The sequence below is a fragment of the Antechinus flavipes genome, chromosome 4, assembly GCF_016432865.1.
Source record: "Antechinus flavipes isolate AdamAnt ecotype Samford, QLD, Australia chromosome 4, AdamAnt_v2, whole genome shotgun sequence".
NCBI lineage: Eukaryota > Metazoa > Chordata > Mammalia > Dasyuromorphia > Dasyuridae > Antechinus > Antechinus flavipes.
In genome coordinates, this window is record NC_067401.1 from 328,929,990 (window position 1) to 328,952,733 (window position 22,744).

At 33.1% G+C, this 22,744-nt stretch overlaps 1 protein-coding gene across 1 annotated transcript in view; it reads left to right on the forward strand.

The window, feature by feature from the left end:
* Window positions 1-21,304, forward strand: part of VTA1 (vesicle trafficking 1) — a 79,287-nt gene extending 57,983 nt beyond the window's left edge. The window contains exons 7-8 of the mRNA XM_051997864.1: window positions 6,909-6,989; window positions 20,193-21,304. Of these exons, the coding sequence (XP_051853824.1) occupies window positions 6,909-6,989; window positions 20,193-20,338 (227 nt within the window). The 3' untranslated portion in view covers window positions 20,339-21,304. The remainder of the gene's footprint in view (window positions 1-6,908; window positions 6,990-20,192) is intronic.
* Window positions 21,305-22,744: the final 1,440 nt, after the last annotated feature.

Here is a 22,744-nt window from a genome sequence, read left to right on the forward strand (position 1 = left end):
AGCATGGTAGTGGGAGCTAATGGATCATACCAAAAATAAGAAGCCTCGAAAACCTGGGTTCAAGTCTTACTTCCGACACTGTCTGGCCGTGTTGCCCTAAGCAAGTTACTTAGCCTCTCTGGGGTACCTCATCTGTAAAATGGAGATAGGCTGGAGAGCTGGCCTCAGAGTCAGGAAGACCTAGGTTTAAGTGACAGCACTGAAGAATATTGGCTTTGTAACCTTCGCTTAATTTGTCAGTATCCCAAGAAACTATAAATTACAGAAAAAGCCTTATATGCTGTAGTATAGAGGGAGCTCATATCAGGGAACCCTATTCTACTTAAATCATAATGTGTGATCTTCCAGATTAGTTGGGATAATGTATGAAAATGCTTGGCAGAGCTTTCAAGGCCTTCCTGGATTAATAGAAAGTAAAGTTCTTAAGTAAAAAAGCTTGTTCATTATTGTCTTTGTGTTCCCAGTAATAACAGAGTGAATGGCCCAAAGTAAGTACTTAATGTTTATTTGATGGATTAAATAACAGTAATAATAATAAATTCTTGTTGACTTATCTGAAAGGCAGTATATGATGCAGGATCAGAACTCAAAAGAAGTAGGACTAGAAATAATAAATCTGGGAATCATATACATAGGGATGATAATTGAACTCATAGGAGCTGATGATTTACCAAATGAGATAATACAGAATGAAAAAAAAGAAGAGATTTCAGACTAGAACCCCTTCTCCCCTTCTCTTCCAGAGACTCTCATAGTTAGTGATTATGATACAAAAGAAGAACAAGGAAATGACATTAAGAATCAGTCGTTGAAATAAGGGAATCCAAAAGTTCTTAGATTAGGATTTTTCTTGATTTTTTTTTTTTTCTTTTCCTTTCTGTGGTAACTTATTCTCCAATTTACTAGAGAGTGGAAGTTAGATAGCTCCAGAAGTGTCAGCACAGGTGACAATCAAAATGCTTGTCTAAGAAAAATGTAATATATACAGAGAGCTGATTCTTAGAAATCAGATCATTTGGCAATCAGTTTATTTGAATATTCCTAAACAGTTTTCTGCTTAGACTTTGTCTTCTCTCTTTGTATACTCAATTCTTTAGAAAAATCATATGGGTAATTTTTTCTTTAATTTTGGGAGAAATACTTTTGTGATGTATTTGCTTCAACTCTCTTTTTCAGAACTTGAGATCTAAACTTTGTTATAAACCTAAACATGCACTTTTGAAAATGTAATTTTGCCCTAAAGAACGTGGGTGATTTTAAATTCTATTCAGACACTAATCCCTTCTCTTACTCTTCAACTTTTCAGTTATATTTTAGATATTAAAGAATTGTTAGTCATATAAATATATATGCTTGATATAAATAAGAAACATTTAAAAATTTATAAATATAACAGATGTTTCCCCTCTTTCTAATTTTAAGAATGATTTGCTTTTCCCCATATAAAGGTTCAGGATGCACTTTTATCAAAGGGAAATCCTTAAGATATCTGAAAAGAATAGTATGTGCTATTACAATTTCTACTTCTAACACCAAAGTTGGAGGGGGAGGGGGGAGGTTAAAGGGAGAGAAAGGACAGGGAGAAAAGAGAGACTTTTTAAACAAAGAAAGCATTTTCCTTTTGTACTCAAAGCAGTAAATATATATAGAATACAGGGGACATATTTTCTTCTCTTTTGAAACAAATTGCTTCTAGTCCTATTTATGAAAGATTGTAGTGATAAGTAAGTCCAAATACAAGTGACTGAGATGACTTCTGTAATTAGTGTTTTTTTCTTAAATTACAAATAAAATTACCATCTTATATGAAAATAGTGTCAGATTTGTTATTGTCTTTAAGAATTAGCATACTGTATCGTAACTCACAGATTTCTGCCCAGCTTTTTCAGAACCTTTTGACTTCTGACACAACTTAATATAGCCAGATTTATTTCCTCTAGTCCCTTATTTTTATGTCAAGACTTCAACATAGGTACCCCTGTCCTTATTTTCCTTATGTTGTTTCTCCTTACCCTCTTCCTCTACAATATATCCTTTTCAGGTTAAACAACTATTCCATGACTGACTATTCAAATTATACTGATCTTTAAAGACTCAGCTCAAATTCCATTGACTTTATGAAGCTTTCTCTAGCTACTTTAGTCTATATTGAAGTTTGCCTTTATTTTAACTCTTTTAGATAAGGTCATATAGATATGGATATATGTATTATCTACTAAATCCTGCTATATTTGGAGAAGCTCATCACCAGGTTAGCCTTGGGTAATGAATTTTTTGGACCCAATAACTCTTGAAGACTATCTGCTAAAATGTAAAGGAGATTACAATCTTCATCAGTGGAAGTGATTTGCTTGCTGACGAAATTATAAAACATTTGTAATATTAAACACATTTGAAGAGAGAGAAATACCTGCAAAGTATGCTTCTTCTGACAAACTAGAAAAGAGTAACTTTGTTCCCTTGATTACCAGGATTTTCTTTTTATATCATTGTTCTCTTTGTGCCTTGCATATAATAGATGTTTACTAACAAATACTTGTTGAATGGGTAAAACTGTGGAGTCTGAGGTATTTGTAAAAACATTTCCCCCAAATTTGAGTTACATGATAACTTATATTTTATAGCTAAAAAAGAATCTATTTCTTTTTGTTTTGTATTCAGAAGTTTGTAAATGTCAAATTATGTATGCCTTTACATTCCAATATTCATGAGGATTACAAACAGTTCTTTTGGGGAGGGGGAAAAGTAACATTCCTAGAAAACTGCAAAAGTTAAAAAAAAAACCACACACACACAAATGTTTCTACATTGAACTTAAAGGAAATAGGAGATTTGGTTCCCACAGTCACCAAAAAATTGTAATCTTTCACTAGAGATCACTAAGAACTTTTGGATTCCCTTATTTGAATGACTGATTCTTAATGTCATTTCCTTGTTCTTCTTTTGTATCATAATCACTAACTATGAGGGTCTCTGGAAGAGAAGGGGTGGGAATGCCTACCATTCTTTATTTAAAAAACATTAATTCTGATACTGTGTACTTTTCCTAACATAAAACCATGAAATAACCCATAAAATAAAAGAGAAATAAGAAGTATCTCTGGACTATTCAGGGTGGAGCTGGGGCTGCTATGTCATAAGAACCCTAAGGTAAAAAAGGGCCTTCTATCTTTAATTTCCCTTTTGATTCTGTGGTTGAACTGCCACCTAGTGAAAAGTACATGCCTGATTTGAGTCCCCATCTAAGCTAGGAACACTTGCCTGGATTGGCTTGACCCAGCAGCTTTCTCTGCTAGGCCCCATCCAAGAAGCTCAGGAGTCCAGTAGAACAGGCTAGCAAGGCAGGTTGGACACGCAAGGTTAAGAGTGACTACCATATCATTATCACACAATTTAAGTCACTCTTTCATTTTTTCAGTTCCTCCCTTGGCACGTGAAAGTTTATTTTAACACTTTCTGGAGAAGATTCACAAAGACTTATGAGTACTTTTCTTTCGATTTTTCAGATATAAATATGCTTATCATGCCTATCTTTTTTTCTCTGTTCTCCATAGCCAGAAATGCATATATTTGCCAACATGAAAGTGAAAGTGATATTACTAATAAAGTCATGCAGATGCCTGAAATCTCAAAAGTTAGATGCATGCATGTTGAGGATTGATTGTATATAAACATCTTAATGCCTCTAGCATTATGTCAACTAGTAGCTTGCCATTTGCACATAGTAAAAAACCATAAAATTATAGACTTAGAGCTAGAAGGGATCTTAAGGGGGGGATCTAATCCAATAATTTACAGATGAGGAAATTGAGTCTTAAGAGGGCAAGTAACCTGCCTAAAGTTACCCAGGTCATAATGAAGGGAAAAGGAAACTTGTTCTCTTTAAGATTATCACTCTGAGCAGGACCAGGAGGTTATTATATACTTTTAACGATAATACTATATGATGATCAATTCTGATGGACATGGCTCTCTTCAACAATAAGATGAACCAAATCATTTCCATTTGTTCAATAATGAATAGAACCAGCTACACCCAGCGAAAGAACTCTGGGAATTGAGTGTGAACCACTACATACCATTTCCAATCCTTCTGTTTTTATTTGCTTGCATTTTTGCTTTCCTTCACAGGTTAATTGTACATTATTTCAAAGTCCTGTTCTTCTTGTGCAGCACAATAACTATGCATATGTATACATATATTGTATTTAACAAATACTTTAACATATTTAACATATATTGGTCTATCTGCCATCTGGGGGAGGGGGTAGGGGTAAGGAGGGGAAAAATTGGAACAAAAAAGATCTTTCAATTCTCAATGCTGAAAAATTACCCATATCTGTAAATAAAAAGCTATAATAATTTAAAAAAAAAAAAAAAGAATTGTCACTCTGAGATTGTATCTCCTTTGATCAGGATCTCCCAGGCTCCCAGGAGTCCAGACAGAGCCCAAATCTTTTGGGATAAGAGAATCAACTCCCATAGAAATTCTAAATTCTCATTCAATTGAGGAATCTTGATCTGATCTCTCCTAGACCCCTACCTGGTCTGACCTGCTTGAGCTATCCCAGACCTCCCACCTAGTCTGATCTTCTTGGGCTGTCCCAGCTCCCACTAAAGATATCCAATACAATAGCTTCCTTCCCCCAAAATCTTTGCAGATGGACCTAAGTAGCTCACTTAGCTGCCAGGACCTTCCATCCATTGAGAAAGCATTCTCTCAGTACAAAACTCCGTTTTCCAATAGATTTGCCACTATAGAAGTCAGTCTTTTGGTAAACTGATTTCTAGCTAACAATAACTTTCATTTTGCAACTAACAATTTGGGAATGAGTGAATTCTTTCACTCCTAAAACCTGCAGCCGATTTAAAGAGGATTCTTAACAACTCTCTCATTGCCACTAACCTCTAGACCACCAGGGATCGAGACCACTCAAACCAGCCTCATCAATAAGATTTGAGAGAGGCAGAGGCAGTGTGAGTTAGGAATACTTGAGTTCAAGTTCCATCTTAGACCCTATGCCCATCATTTAATAGTTCTGGTTTCCAGTTTCTTCATCCATAAAATGAGTGAATTGGGCTTGACCTCTCAGGTCTCTTCTAGCTTCACATCCATGACCTTATGACTCAGATTCCAGATCTTCCAACTTCAAATCCAAAGTTCTTTAGATTGGATTACTAAGTGATGATAACAGATTCCATTTATAAGTTTATATAATGTATATATATATGTGTGTGTGTTATATGCACACACATATGCAATATCCTCATATGTTCATGTTGATTTAAATAGAAATTTACCAAAAGAAAGCGTATATGAACCTAACAATGTTCAAAGATCCTTAATTGCCTTGTGATTGTTTTTTTAAAAAATAAATTTTTGAGATGTATATAATAATTTTGTTTTCCGTTATAGTTAAATTTTAGCATTCTTACCTTATGACTCCTGAAATGACTGTAAGGAAAACAAGTTTGTCAATAAGAATCTTTGGGATCTTCCTTTCTTCTTCATTCGTACTTCTCACAAATACTCATCAAATTATGCAGCTTTCTGTTCTTTTGTCTCTTTGAGTTTTATCCTACAGTAAACATTCAGAAAATAAGATGATTTCAAGGTTTCATCAGCATAAACCAAAGGAGTCTAGAATCTCATGTTTGGATTATGAATTACCTTTATGAACCTTTTAGGAAAATGTTAATGGGCTTAAGTAGTAGTGAGGGATTTAGTTTAAATGTATTTTTTTTTTTTTACAGTATTGTTAAGTAATAGATAAGGCTGTATGTAGAAGGTTATCCCTAAAGAATATATACAAATGTCCACTTTACATGACCATCAGCTTCAAGTTATTAAGCCACATAATTTCTTGCAATCTTCATTTCCTGAATTTTATCATTTTCAAAATATTGTTCTAGATTATATGTCATTAAAAAATTGGATGTTTCATGCTATAATATATGCCAAGAACTTCTAGCCACAACCTAATATGGAGCCATTTTTTCTAGAATTTTAATAATTCTACCTGAGATCAAGAATCTAAAACTATTTTCTTGGGACATTTCTATATTCTCACAAATTGCCTGATTTGACTTCTCTTCCTTAAGCTACTTTCTTAATTCCTCTGTGCCATCAAGTTATTACCTCCTACCAGCTGCCTTTCACCTCAAAACCCAATCCTAAATTGGTATTTAATCCAGTAATGGGGGTTTGTGGCAATCTGTATTTTGAAAGGAAATATAGTTTTAATAGTTTTCATTAATAATAGGTTACATTTATATAAACTCAAATGTCCAATATACATTATTTCATTTGATCACTTTATTGGGGGGGGGGGGGGAGGGCTCCTTTTGTTTTTTACATGAACTATATTTGCACAGTTATAGAAATCTTTTCTTTTCCTTGAATGTTTTTAACCCTAATTAACCCTCCCATTAATCAAAATTGGCAATTACTAAGATCATGTGGTATTTATAGCAGCTTCTAACTAAAAATAAAGAATGCATTGGTATGTGAAATAAATGGAGATAGGTTTATTCACAAAATGGAGAGTACTTTGGACATGTAAATGCAAAGTGATAACAGTACAGCCAAGAAATTAAGAGGACTTTATTTCTACCTTTAGTTATAATTCAAAAGCAGTTTGGAATAATTAGATATAAATGACCAAAAAAAAATTACACCATTGGGAGCTTTCTACCAAAAATATATATAAATTCTCAGATTTTACTTTATCCCTTTGCTTTATCCCTTTCTACCTTCCTTATCAAATATATCAAATCAGAATCGATTATGGGCAGCAAGTATAGTTAAGTAATGGAGAAAAATATCTATGTGATTTCTAGCATGCTTTCTGAGTTTATAATCAAGGGTTTGATACTTTCATACCTATTTGTACTTTACTGATTTGCAGGTGTAACAGGTAGTACCATCCAACCCACTCCACAGAATATACCTGCTGTTGATCCAGCCCTTTTCAGTACTATGTCGATAGGTAAGTCTGTATTTATTTGATTTGGGTGTATTTTATGAGGTATTTATATTATTTTCCACCTTATTTTTAAAGGTAATTGTAAATGAACAATTTCTCCATCATTACATGTTATAGTCCACACATGACTTATCATTCTTTGTGATTATTATTCTTGTTTTATATTTTTTCCTTCAAGATTCATCCAAAATGATAGAGGCCACTCTTGATTTTTTTTAATATTTTATAAATATCAATGATGTACTTGATCTGTCCATCTGTTATCTCACTCATCACAGGAGATCCATCTTCTTCTTTGATCACACATTTCCTCAGTGATAGCCTTTGTACCATTTCTTACAATTTTAAATTTAAAAATTCAGCATATTTGTGTAACTTTTCAATGTACTTTAGGTCACCTATGATTTTGATACTTTAGAAATTGTGATATCCCAGCATTTGCAACTATAAAAAAATGCCATGAGACTATATGTTTGAAAAAGTTGGCAGTTTGCACTGGGAAGCAGCTTTGGATTTTTAAAAATATCATGTAATTTCTCAGATGCCATCTAGTTTGCTCTCTTTCTTTTATACAAATCTAGGCTCACTTTAGAGGCCATCCACTTGCCTATCGTATTCTGTACAATTGGCATTTTTTTAGTTTTGTTTTTTCCCTATGTGAACTATCGGTCTGATTTGTTAACAACCATTGTGAATCTCAGTGAAGGAAACCTTATTATATTTTTTTAAAGCACAGTATCATCAATTCAGTAAACATTCATTAAATGCATGCTGTGAGCTAGACACCATTCTAAGTCCTGAGGATACAAATAAGAAAATGAAATATAGTCCCTCCACTCAAAGAGCTGGCAACATACAAAAGGCAGCAGAAAAAGAGCAGGAAGAAGGGGGATATGGAGCTGGATTCAAGTGTTCAGCTGGTGAGAAATGGCCAGGCTGTTGATCTTCTTTAAATAGAAACTTTCTGCTCTGCCCTGCAGTCAGAGGGATAGAGATAAGAGTACTTCTATGCTCTCCAGGATGATGTTTCCTGGTAATGAGCTTTTCTTGGGAACACACCAAATCCAAGTAATGAAGCTAGTTCAATTGATATTGAATGTATGAGCCTACAGTACAGAAAAAAATTTCTCATTTACTATCTATAGATAATCAGTTCCCCTGTTCCACAAAATATCCTCCGTGACAACAGCAAATACCTTCAGTAAGCCTTCATCTTGTTTTATATCTTATTTGGTATTAATGAAAGAAGAATAACCAGGATGCAAGAATCACACTGTAGATTGAAGGAACAGTATTTGTTTAACTTGGAGAAGAGAAGTTAGAAATGCCAAATTAGTTTTCCAGACTATCCCTTGCTTACCTCATTAAGATTCTGAGTTACAATACTAATATTATTATCTTGAGTTGTGAATTCTGAAAGCAGAAAATATTGAAGAGAAGGATAGAGTTTCTTTTCTGTTCCTGGCAAAGCATTCTTTTTTAATAGATAACTGGCTAGTTTAATAGATAATGGCTTTCTGTATTTTTTTCTGTACTTCTCAACTCTTCACATTATTAATGCTTTAAGTCTAATTAGGCTTATTCTAGTCCCCAAAGTATTGAATACTCCAAAAATTATCATCTTTCTCTTTCAGTTAAAATTCCTATTCTCTAAGTATGAAAGTGTTAGTGGGAAAACAGACTGAACCAATTCTTCTAAAGCAAGTGTTTTTAATTGTCTGTGCATAGAGTAGAGGATCTGTGAGTTTGGATTGGGGTATGTGGCGTCTTTATTACAATCTCTAACTGAAATTTAGCATTTCATCTTATTGTGACTGTAGACAAGAAGTCATTATCCCAAAAAAAAGCTTCATAGGCTTCACCAAACTACCAAAAGTTGTCCATGACACGCACGCAAAAAAAAAAAATGTTAAAAGCTCTTCTAGACATATGTTTGATTTTTGAAATACTATAAATTATTTATTCAGATGAATCTCAATTGATAGCACTTAAGGCAGTAAATCAAGTGAAAAATTCTCCAGATTTTAAAGATTCTAATTCTTCAGATTCTATAAATCCTCCAGATTTTTTTTCATAATGGTTTCAATGACAGTAAGAGCTCCAGCCACTTATTGCATATATAATATTATGTAATATTATCTATATGTGTTATATGTGTTAATATATATTTATAAATTGATAAAATCTATAACGAGTTCTGTTTTTTTTATTTTTGTAGAACATGGCAGTAATAAATTATATGTAAACAACTTTAACTTTTATTGAAGTTTTATTATATTCCTGGGTCAACATGCTATATTTAAAAACATTGTTTCAAGTGAAATAAAAATTGTAAAGTTATTAGTCAATAATCAGCAAGCATTTTATTAAGCCTTTAACTATGTTTCAGGCACTATACTAAGTGCTGAGGACGCAAAGAAAGGCAAAAGACTGCCCCTACCTTTAAAGGGACTTATTTCTCTAATGAAAAAGACAATATTTAAACAGATGAAAAAGGGGTGGAAGGAAAGCAGCATAGCTGGATAAGAAATGACGCCCTTTCTATCCTAAGGGCCCTCTGGGAAAAAGGAGTAAAATATACTAAGAAGGGCTGAGTTTCAGGGTTGATGTAATTTTGAAAAATGATGAGATTCTAAATGAAATCCAGGAATGTTTTATATAGTACAAACTATTATGTAATTTGGATATCAAAATTAACCAAGAAACTTGTTTATGTTTTAATTATTTAACTGGATAATGACCATATCTGTTACTTGCATTTTTTTTTCCATTTATACAGGAAATGTAGTAAAATTGCTTGTCAATTCAACCTATTTGGCAGAAATCCAAGATAGGGAAAACTGCTTTTACCTATTATGACTAAATTAGATTTTCAGAATTAAGTGAAAAGAAAGAGCTTTGGACACATTCATTTTTAGATACAATTATTTTTTCCTTGAAAGTTTCCAAATTTTGTGAAGATTTTTTGTTATTGAATTTTTTTTCAAGTATGCTTTCATTAGTATCAAAAAATGTATCTTAAAGAACTTAGCAAAATATTGGTCATCAGTTACTTAGCTTCATGAAGTTTATTCATTTATTTTTGATACTGAGTCTCCAATATCTAATTCACGATCATAAGAGCATTGAGTGCATTTTTGCTCCCAATAGCAGGAATTATAGGCTGCAAAACTATGTATATCCATATGCAGCTTAAATAATTTTCTTCACCTCTTAGGTAGAACCTAAATTAAGAAAGAATCTTAGTGCTTATGTATGACCTTTTTAAAAGGTAACAAAAACTATTATTTTATTCTTACATTCTACTTAATGATTTTTCAGATCAATATTTGGCTATGTAAAGCCATCTAAACCAAACCTATTGATGGAGGTAATTTGCATTATTGAGCACATCACAAATACACACACACACACACACACACACACACACACACATTCCTATATCTTTTCATTAAATCTGTGAGAACTGAGTCATTTGGCTCAATGTGACATCTGGGCAGGTTTATTTGGAATTGATTCTGTTAGTCTATCCCCAGAGTATAGATAGCACTGTGCATTCTTTGTTCCTGATAAGAGATAAAGGTCTCCAGGCAATGTACGTTCCTGATAGAAACTATAATCTTAGCTAGTGAATATTAAAGGCTTGGAGTTCCAGTTTGTTTATCTTAGCTTTCCAAGTTTTAACCGAATCTGATAAGCAAAGGAAGCAAAAGACTGAGAGTTGAGTGGCATTTGAACCTTTTAGAAGCTGGGTAGGGGAAGTTAAAAAAAAAAAAAGGAGAAAGCTGGATATTGCCTGAGATTGTACTAAAACCATTTATTAATCAACCAGTAAACATTTATGTTTAGAACCTGTTTTGTTCCAGATACTGTGGGTTATAAAAGAAATAAAAGATAGTTCCTGATCCAAGGACCTTATAGTTTAGTAGGGAAGACAACATGCAAACAAATATATACAAAGTAAGCTCTGTACAGAATAAATTGGAAATAATTAACAGAGGGAAGACACAGAAATTAAGATAAATTAGCAAAGAAAGTTTGTCTTCACATTGATTTGTTGTTTAGGGACTTTTTATTTCCATTCTACTATTAGGCCTAGTTCATTTGGTCCCTTCTGTAGTCACAAAAATGTTAAAAGTAAGAGTTGGAAAGGACCTCAGAGATCATATGATAGACCCTCTACCCAAGCATGAACTCCTGTATATCTCCCAGTTAAATTATTATTCAACTCCTTGAAGAAGTCCAGAGACAGAAAATACTCCTTATCTCCCAAGAAACATATTCCATTCTTAGATAATTGAATGTATTGGGGGCAGGGATAGAGTGTCAAGCCTGGAATCAGGAAGACTTGAGTTCAAACACACTTAGTAGCTGTGTGAACCTGGACAAGTCTGCACTTATCCCTATTTGCCACAGTTTTCTTATATGTAGAATGATCCGGAGAAGGAAATGGCAAACCATTCCAATATCTTTGCCAAGCAAACCCTAAATGGGGGTTTGAAACTACCCAATACTAATAAGATTTCCATTATATCCATTTAAAATATGCATCCCTGTAACTTCCACACATATATTTATTCTAGAGCTGACCTTCAGATCAATCCTTATTTGTGACACCTTGTTTAATATTCAAAACTGTTTAGTATGCTATTTTAAATTAGTTTTTTCTCCTAGTCTTAACTTTCCTGGTCCCAATTTCTTGAGCCAATTTTCATATGAAATAGTTTATAGACTTATTATAGTAATTAAAGTGTACTTTACCACTACTGAGACCCTTTCAGGGAATCCACAAAGTCAAAAGTATTTTCATTATAATATCAAGAGGTTTTAATTCTGGTGTGATAAATATTGTTAGACATAGCCAATACTATTGTTGTTCATACTTCATTTTCAGAGAATAGTAATGAGATCACAATGTTGAGGTCAGGATATTTTATATTTTGCTATGGCTTTTTAGTGCAATATGAATTTGGAAGGCACAATCATAGATCCAGCCCAGATGGATCATTAGGATATTTAGGATGGAAGTGGCTCTGGATTTTTGCAGCTCACCTTTCCTTTGTGCTTCTATGATTTCACTTTGTTTATGGAATACAGCACCTTCTTTGATAATAGGCAGATGTGTCTATGGTGAGCAGTCCTATGTCAGTGTTCTCCGTATCTCACAGTCAGTGCTAAAGTTCTTCAGAGATACCATGAAAGTGTCCTTATACCACTTCTTATGATCACCATGTGAAAGCTTACCTTGTAGGTGTTTTCTGTAATATAGTCTTTTGGGTAAGCTTCCATTTGACTCATAAATAAAAATTATGAGGTTTCCTAAGATCCTTGAAAACCATTGTCTTATTGATAAGGTCCTCCATTTGACATTCTCTAGATTGTCATTTACCTTTCTATTATGTGACTGCTAAGACTAGTTGCATTATTACATATTTAATCTAACCAGGAAAAAGTACAATGGAATTTTAATTTTTCTCATCCTGGTCATTAAACCTATCCTTGTACTCTAATATCACATAACCTTTATCAGTTCCCATCTCATACTAATTATACTAAAAGTCTGTGATGACCGCGTTAGCACCCTGGATACCTTAGAATCAGCCGGAGTCAAGATAAGCAAAAGTCTTTGGTCTTTATTCTTGGTCTTTAGAGGTAGGAGTGAACTGGATGGATGCAGAATCTCCATGACCTTCCTTCTTCGTCTCCCTCCCAGAAGTGACTCTGGCTAGTCTTACTCCACCCCTTAGTCCCTCCTACAATTTTCTGTATACATCAATTCTCAAACCAGCACATAATAGTGGGAAGGGCCATTTTCCCAGCATATGCTTATAGAGTATTGTCTAATCAGTAGTTAGACTTAAGTGCTAGGTTGTCCGACTTCAGTGCATGAACTCAAGGGTTTCAGCCCTTTACAAGAGTCTATCTATTGCATTAAAACTACTATGTGTTTTTGTTAATCTGAGTGATTTTTTTTTGACCCAAGTATATGAATGAATTTTAAAAAAAACATTAAGTGGTTATTGTTTGCTAAGTACTACATGTATAAATTGAAAAGCAGTGAAACTCCATGCTCTCAAGAAGCTAAAATTCTGAAAGTGTATGCATACATATAAGAGGTTTTAGCAACAATGCAGATGGAATGATTTCATCATTCTTACAATTCAGCAATTAAGTAGATGCATCATCCTCTTTAATCATATTTCCACTGAGAAGACTATATACATTCCTCTTGTTGAATCATTTCACAATGCTGAGGATTTGAGTGGCAAGAACCCTCTTCATTAGCTGTAATTTCTGGAGAAGTAAAGATTATATGGGCAGTTAGTTGCTATGTTATATCGTAGATGTTTCTTTCATGGGTGAGGGCTACAGAAACAGAGCTGGAAATAGGACTGGTATTCTGTTAAGTACTGTTATGCCTCTGGATACCTTAGAATCAGCCGGCTTTAGGCTTAGAATCTTGGACTTTTTCCAGGCTCTAAAGAGAAGAAGAGGTGGCAGTGGTTTGATTCTCTTAGCACACAGTGACTCCTCTCTGTCTCGCAGTATGACTTGCTAGATTATTTGTCAACACAAGCTGTTAATGAGGTTGAATGGCATTGGAGAGTCTTACCCCAGATAATAATTGCTGGGACTGGGCTGAAAACATGGCTAGTAATCTAGAAGATGTAAGGTTTTGCCTACATTTTTTCTCATTTCCAATTTTTTGAAATGTGTTTGCTTGCTTGTTTCCTCCATCCTGCTCATCATTTCTTAAAGCATAATAATATTCCATCACAATCATATGAAACAACTTGTTTGGCCATTCTCCAGTTGATGACATCCTCTCAATTTCCAATTCTTTGCCACCACTAAAAGAGCTGTATAAACTTTTTTGCATGTATTGGTCCTTTTTTTTTTTTTTTTTTTTTTGTCTTTTATCTCTTTGGATAGTAATAGTATTACTTGATTAAAGGGTATGTACAGTTTTATAGCTCTTTAGCTATAGTTCCAAATTCCTCTCCAGAATAGTTGAATCAGTATACAACTTCACAAATAATACATTAGTGTTTTACTTTTCCCACATATTCTCCAACATTTATCATGTCTTTTTTCTGTCATGTTAGCCAGACTGACAGTTGTGAGATAGTAGCTCAGAGTTGTTTTAATTTACATTTCTACTGTAGTCTATTACATTTAGTAATGATTTAGAGCATTTGTTCATATGTCTATAGGTAGCATTGATGACTTTGAAAAATGCTTGTTATATCTTTTAAACATTTATCAGTTGAGGAATCATACTTATTTCTATTTGACTCAATTTTCTATATTTTGAGAAATGAGATCTTTTTTAGAGAAGCATGCAGTAAAAAAATTTTTCACTGTAATGATTATTATTTCTCAATTATGTATGTTTTTTCCCAATTTATCCTTCTCTCTCTCTCTCTTTCTCTCCCTCTCCCCTATCCCTCTCTGTTTCTATCTCTATCTATCTCCTTCATCTTTATTTCTCTCTTTTTCCCTCTCTCTCTCTTTTTATGCGTTCACTCTCAAAAGTATATGTCCATGTTTTCCCCTGAAGGATTATTGTAACGACTGAGCTAGCACCCTGGATACCTTAGAATCAACTGGAGTTAGGATAAGCAAAAGTCCTTAGTCTTTATTCTTGGTCTTTAGGGGTAGAAGTGAAGGGATGGAAGTAGGATCTTCGCAATCTCCTTCTTCCTCGTTCACGGCCAAAGTGACTCTGGCTGGTTTTACTCCACCCCCTAATCCCTCCTACAGTCCTTTAATCCTTTATATACACCAATCATCGAACCAGCACAGCATAGTGAGAAGGGCCATTTTTATAAGCATATGCCCATAGAGTATTGTCCAATCGGTTAGCCTCAAGTGCTTGGCTGTTCTGAGCTCAGTCCATCGACTCAAAAGTTCCAGCCCTCCACAGATTATGCTCAGTTTTATTGGGTAGGTGATTCTTTTTTGTAATTCTAGCCCTTTTTCCCTTTGGAATATCATATTTCAAGCCCTCTGATTCTTTAATGTAAAGCTGTCAAATCTTATGTTATCCTGACTTTGACTCCATAATCTTTGAATTGTTTCTTTTTTGTCCGTTTGTAATATTTTCTCTTTGATATGGGAGATCTGGAATTTAGCTGTAATATTTCTGGGAGTTTTGATTTTGAGATCGCTTTCAGGAGATGAATGATGGATTCTTTCCATTTCTGTTTTACCCCTCTGGTTCTAGAATATCAGGGAATTTTTTTCCTTGATAATTTCTTGAAACATGATGTCTAAGCTTTTTTTTTTTTAATCATAACTCTCAGGTAGTCCAATAATTCTTAAATCATTTCTGTTAGATCTGTTTTTCAGATAAGTTGTTTTCCAATGAGATGTTTCATATTTTCTAATTTTTTTTTCATCTTTTTGGTTTTATTTGTTAATGTCATAAAAATCATTAGCTTCCAATTCTAAGTTTTAAAGAATTTATTTTCTTCAATGAGCTTTTGTACTTCCTTTTACGTTCAGTCGTTTCTATTTTTAATAAATTCTCTTCAGTGAATTTTTGTATGTTTTCCCATTTGGCCGATTCTGCTTTTGATGGCATTCTTCTCTTCATTGGATTTTTGTGCCTCTTTTACTAGTTGGCTATTATGTTTTGTTTTGTTTTGTTTTTTTTTAAGATACTGTTTTTTGTTTTTTTTTGTTGTTGTTGTTTTTTTTTTTTGGGGGGGGGGGTAAAATAAACCCCAGCTAGGTGGTGCAGTGAATAGAGCACCAGCCCTGAAGTCAGGAGGACCTGAGTTCAAAACCAGCCTCAGCCACAATACTTCCTACCTGTTTGACCCTGAGCAAGTCACTTAACCTCAATTGCCTCACCAGAAACAAAAAGATATTGGTTGTTTTTCCTGCGTTTTTTGTGCCTCCTTTACTAAGCTTTTGATTCTTTTTTCGTGTTTTTTTGTTTTGTTTTATTTTGTTTTTGCATCATTCTCATTTTTTTCCCCAATTTTTCCTCTATGTCTCTTACTTGATTTTTAAATTCTTTTTGAGTTCTTTCATCGTCTGAGATTAATCTGTATTTTGCTTTTAGGCTTTGGATGCAGGAATTTTTACTTTTTCTTCTTCTTTGATACCATATTGTCTGATCAGAATTTTTTTTCTTCTTGTTTGTATATTTCCAACCTATTTCTTTACTTCTAAATTTTATCTCTGCTTCCTAAATGGAGGAGCCATTCCAAGCTTTAGGCTTCAGGGGTTTTGTGCAGATATCCTAATAGTAATAGGGAGCAATTGACATTTATTTAGTAAAGGATGAAATGGTCAAAGCAGTGCTTTGTATGGGAACTGCAAGAGGAGGCAAGCACAGACTCAAGAATTGTCTATGACTTAACTTGTTTGGTGGCTGTTTGAGTAGAGGAGATCATCTATACCAGAAGGAGGTAAAGTGACTTAACCAGTGCTATACAAGTAAATAAACAACAGTCTTTAGCAGTAGATTTTAACTTTAGATTCTGGAGCCAGTGCTCTCTCTACCATCCCTTGAAAATCTGGGCTTACTCTTGTGACTTAACCTCTCTGGGCCTCAATTGCCTCGCTTGGAATATGAAGGATTTTGGATCTGTACCTCAAAAGCTTCTTCTGTCTCTAAATCTGTGGTTCTGTAAACTGGTGGCCAGACCCTAGGCTGAAGCCCTGTGACCACTTAACAGATTAATGGCTAGGATAGTGAAGGGCATTGAGTCTATACTATATGAGGATCTAGCTGTTGAAGGAAATGAAGTTATTTGTTCTTTTTCTCTTCTGCCATCTTAGCTAGTCTAATAAGTATGATGTGGTATTTCCAAGTTTTTAATTTGAATTCTCTAAGCAATAAGCATTTTTATATGACTATAGTTGACTTTAATTTCTTAATCTGAAAGTTGCCTGTTCATATCCTTGACATTTATCTGTTGGGGAATGATTCATATTGTTATAAATTTGACTCAGTTGTCTATATATTTGAGATATGTCTGTAAATTGTCAAGAGATTGTCTGTAAATTTTGTTCCTTTAATTGATTCATAAATGCTGACTGAAGACGAAAGTTGAATTACCACATATTGCAATTTTTTTAAAAAATCAGGCTTTGATTTTATTGTTTTTCTAATGACATGTTTTGTTTTTCCACATAAAGATAGTGTAACTGTTTGACATAATGGTTTTTCTATTTCTTCAGTTTTATAATCAGTAGAGTAAAAAACTACCAGATGAGTTTGTTAAGCTTCCATGAAATAAAAATAATATTGTTTTTCTATGACTAATTGATGTCTTCATAATTTAACACTTCTAATAAAGTGCTAAACCTATTTTTAGCAATTTTATTATTAGTAGATATGGCCAACTTGTGAACTAAAAGAGGAAAAAGAGTTTTTGCTACTATCATATATTTATATTTAACATTAAATTTAGCACAGTGCTAGAAAATAATAAGGTTGGTAATGTAAAAAATAAGATTAGATTCTTTATTAAAGTCTTCCTAACAGTAAAATCAGCTAAATTCTGAACTAGTGCCTTTAATATTTCCTTTTCACTTGACATTGAAAATATTAAGTATAAAATGAAGCAATATTAAGTTTTACTTTTATCCAGTTTGGTAATATTACTGACTTCTAAGGTGATTTATTTACAACTGGAAAGTACCTCAGAAACCATCCAGTACAACCCCTCTGGTTTTACAGTTGAAGAAACTTGAAGCTTGGGAACGACATTTCTAAAGACATACAAGTAGTTATTGTCAGAGTTGGAATCTGAACCCAAGTGTTCTGACTTTAGAGCTGCTATTCTTTTTTCTATACAAATTGCTTTGTATGTGAGTTTTCTTTCTTTATGTTTCTTTTGTCTCTTCTCTTTTCTTTCTTTCTTCCTTTTCTTCCCTCCCTTTGATTCTCCTTCCCTCCCTGTAGAGGGCCAGAACTCTGAAAAGGTGTACTTAAATCTAGGTCAGCATGGTACTTAGAGTTAAGTACCTATCCAATGTGAGGTAATGATTCTCTGTGGTGATGTAATGTTTGCCCTGTGCTCAGTGTGGTGTAATGATGGATATAATGATACTAAAGTATTTAAAGGCTGGGAAAACAAAGATTATAATATTTACTCGTATATTTTTTTTTAAATCAAGGAATGATCATTCCACATTTATTTTTATCAATCTGTACAATTTTTTGATTAGAAAAAGAGATCTATCAAACATGAGCTAGCATTTCCAAAGTCTTATCAAACTGTTATGACTTTTGTGGCTATATATTGTGCCTCTAAAAATACAGAGATTACACCTTCAGTGTAGATTATAATGAGAAATTTTTTTTCTTTTCATATATCTAAAGTCTCTAAATAACAACAGGACAATGAATGTTCACAACTCTAAAATCCTTGTGTATCCACACAATTCAATGCTAAGTAGAACTCTTTTAAGTTTGAAAAGTAACTTTCTGATTAACTCTTGCTATCAAAATGCTTGGGGGAAAAAGTTTGCTTAGATTACTATTTAGAGATTATTGATTGGGGGAAAAAAATGTGTGTTTGTGTGTATGTGTGACAGAGAGACAGAGAGAAAAGAATTTACTCTTTGTACAAAATGAAGTAAATGCTAGGATATGAAAAACAATGTCAGATCAACAATATATTTAAAAATATGAATTTTTAATTACTTTAAGTTCTATTTATGATGAATTTCAGATCTGCCTGGTAATTACTGTGGAATGAAACAAACAAAAAACCCCAAACTCTATCATTGATTAATTTACTCCTCTGAAATAGGTGATTAATATTTATTTCTTGATAATTTATGAAAATATTAATAAAAACAAGGGATCAAAGAAGACAGTAAGTTAATGAATCTCAATTAATGGCAAATGAGAAGCTGTGGCAGTTATATGTTTTCATGTCATCCAAGTAGAAAGCAAATCCAGATATTCAGAACTTAAAGTGAAATTAAGCAGATAATCATGATTTCCTAAAATTTGCAGCTAGGATAAATCATTTTAAAAGAAATTAAGACGCATCATTAGAATAAGATATCAAAAAAGAAAATTATTTTCAGTTTAAAAAATATACTTGAATGTTGATGGGCTAGGTTCATTATTATTAATGTGATTGATGGGCTATATTCATTATTATTAATGTGCTTGACAATGAATATAAAGGAAAAAACCCAAAACACTTAAATTTCAGAAGGACTTATAATTTGTCATTTTTTTAACATTCTACTACTTTTACTTTTAAAAAACCTTAATTGATTGCAATTTACTGTAGTGTTATAAAATTAGCTTTATTCTCACCCCAGAGTTTTTTAATCTTATTGAAATATAGGAAATTCTTATAAGAAATGAAAAGACTCTTCTAAAGAGATTATCATCTGTTATGTTGATACACAAGGATTTTAGAATTGTGAACATTCATTGTCCTGTTGTTATCTAGAGACTTTAGATACATGAAAAGAAAAAAAAACATTTCTCATTATAATCTACACTGAAGGTGTAATCTCTGTATTTTCAGAGGCACAATATATAGCCACAGAAGTCATTTAACAGCTTGATAAGACTTTGGAAATGCTAGCTCATGTTTGATAGATTTCTTTTTCTAATCAAAAAATTGTACAGATTGATAAAAATAAATGTGGAATGATCATTCCTTGATTTAAAAAAATATGAGTAAATATTATCTTTGTTTTCCCCTCAAAAAAAAAACAGTAGCCTAGTTCATATTGAGAAAAATTCCATTAAAAAAACATAAATTTTAATATGAAGTGCATTCCTTTATTTTTGTTTGGAGTGATAGAATTGTATTCTAGTTCAAATGGAGGCTGAAGCTTTAGTCTGTGTGTATTATTCCATGAAAAAACTTCAGTGATTCCAGTATAAACACAGAAACCACTGTCCTGGTTTCATCCAGGATGTAACACTCTTGCAGTTAACTTGTTGGAGTATAAAAGCTTTTTTCTTGTTTCTGAAAGGGAAGTTTTATTCTATATTTATATCATGCAATGAAAGTATGTTTAGCTTTATTCTTTAAATTTCTGTCAAATGTCATAAAAGAAATGAAATTGCCTTAAAATAGAAGTGAAAATAAAGTAAAATAACTTGAAAGTGATATTATATTTAGTACCCAAAGTAAATATTGATTTAACCTAATTGGGTATCTTGCATCCACTTTTTTTTTCAATTCTTTAATTACTCATTTCTTGCAGGGGATATCCGTCTAACACCAGAGGACTTTGCCAGAGCTCAGAAATACTGCAAGTATGCAGGCAGTGCTTTGCAATATGAAGATGTAAGCACTGCTGTGCAGAATCTACAGAAAGCCCTCAAGTTGCTGACTACAGGCAGAGAATGAAGCCTTTGTCCAAAACATTCATGTATTTTTGGCCTAAAGAACTAACACTCCATTACTCCATCTTCAGCCCACCAGGAGCACAATAATAAGAAAGGCTCCAGTTCCATTGAACACGACAATAAAACCTGTGTTTATGTATCTGGTTCCTGCTGTAGCTTTCATCAGCAGCCTCAACCAGCTTTTATTTCCTACTTCATGGAACCAGTCGTGTTTGGGGCCAGTGGGCTGGTGTTAGCAAGATAATGAAAATGCACAAGGAACTGTCGAAAACAATGAAAACAGAAATATCAATAAAATCTATTTATACTGGGAATAACTTTAGTAATTCAATTCACATATATTATTAAAGAAAAGAAAAATATCTACAGATTATGTGCAGCCATAATGTTCTTTTACTATATTAATCTGAATTTAAATTTAACTTAAAGTATTCAAAAAAAAATTCTAGATCATATTTGAATTTGACCTCAAGAATTTTTTGGTAAAAATCGTTAGATAATCAATGAAAGATCATTTTGAAAACTCAGTTTATGTTCATGTTAAATGCTACTAGATTAAAGATAGGTAAATTTTTTTGACAGGAAATAGAGTAAAAAGGTAAGAAGGACTCAAGCACAATAAGTGCTCAGTGAATATTTGTCTAATTTAAATAATGCAGGTTTCAAAACTGCTTGGTTTTATATATTGACTTTTGGAACAAATAAGAATGACTTTCACATAGGCAATTTAATTTTATATTTTCCTCAGAATGAAAAGGCATTAATGCTAATGTCTCAGAATTTGGCCCTTTCAATTAAGATACTGAACTACTACTAGTGGAGCCTGTAGATTTTATAACTATGATTTTGGAGTTTGGAACTGTTTAGTGTGTAAACTTTATTTTGGGGATTATGGTGTTATGTGTTATGCCTGCATCCATATTATGTAAGAAATAAAAACAAAAAAAGATTCTTTTAACTAGCATAACTTATTAAATGAGCCCAATGTTTGTTTTATACCACATATTGCAATAGGTATGTTTAAGAGAACATATTTTCAGTTGAGATTAACAGATATAAGGACAGCTAGATGGCACAGTGTCTAGAATACCAACCCTGGAATCAGTAGGACCTGAATTGAACTCCAGCCTCACACACTTCAGAATTCCTTAGCTATGTGACCTTGGGCAAGTCATGTAATCCTAATTGCCTTGCCAAAAAAAAAAAAGAGAGAGAGAGATAATGAAGATACAAACAATATAATCAAAGTGACAAAATATGTTATATGATTGATCAAATGAACAAATTTAGCAAGTATATATTTAATAAGTCCTATTCAGCTCACAAGTTCTGCCAATTTGACACCATATCTGAATAATAGCCACAATTGTATTTTCATGAGTACATCTATTTTTTTTTAATTGATGCTTATCTTTCTTTGGATAGCTATCTATAAACCAAGAGGGTTTGTCTGTTTAGTATACATTTGTACCTCAGAATAAACTATTCCAAGGCATAGTAGAAAACGTAATTGTTATTTTCACCCAGCATCCCCATCTCTGTTTCAGAACAACTGGTTTTTTCAGAGCTTTAAATAAGATGTGTGTATGTCTACCTTAAGACATACCTGAAATACCAAAAGAATAAAAAATGCCTAGGTATTTGCACAGACAACCCATGCAACACTTTTATCAATACATATGTTAGATGTGGAAAATAGGGCCTAAAACGAAATGTGAGGAAAGAATCCGACAACAATGCCTTTAAGAAATTGCAGTTCCCTAACGGAACCACATTTCTCCTTGAAATAGGGATCTATGTTTTCAATACCATTATTACATGGTTTTGAATTATGGAACAGTCTCCAAATAATTGAAGTTAGAAAGCATTCAAAGGACACTACAGAGGCATATAACAACCATTAGGCTGTAACACATTACAAATGACTTACACAGATCTCATCTGTGAGATCTGTAACCAGGCAAAAAAATGAATTGGTTATATAGAACAAGAGAAACCAATGGATAGCTCACATGAACCAGTGGTATCCATGCAACATGTTCAGAATGAAAGGAAGATTCCAGCACATCCAATAGATTCCTGTATATTTCTAGGAGCACATGCATGAGAGTCACACAGGAAAGGCAAACATGCATAGGTTACTATCTACATTATTAAATCAAACATTTATTAAATAGTGTGTTTGAAGTCCTCAGGATCCAAAGACAAAAGTAACAGTCCTTATCAAGTTGCTTACATTCTTTTGGAGAAAGCAATGGATAACTCCTAAGTACATGTGTATGTATATACACACACGTAGGCCAAATTAGGGAAGCAATCAGAGGTTTTGTGAGAAAGTGGTTCCTGAACTAAACTTTTAAGAAAGCTTGAAAATCTAAGTTGATATGAGCAAGGAATATATGCCAAA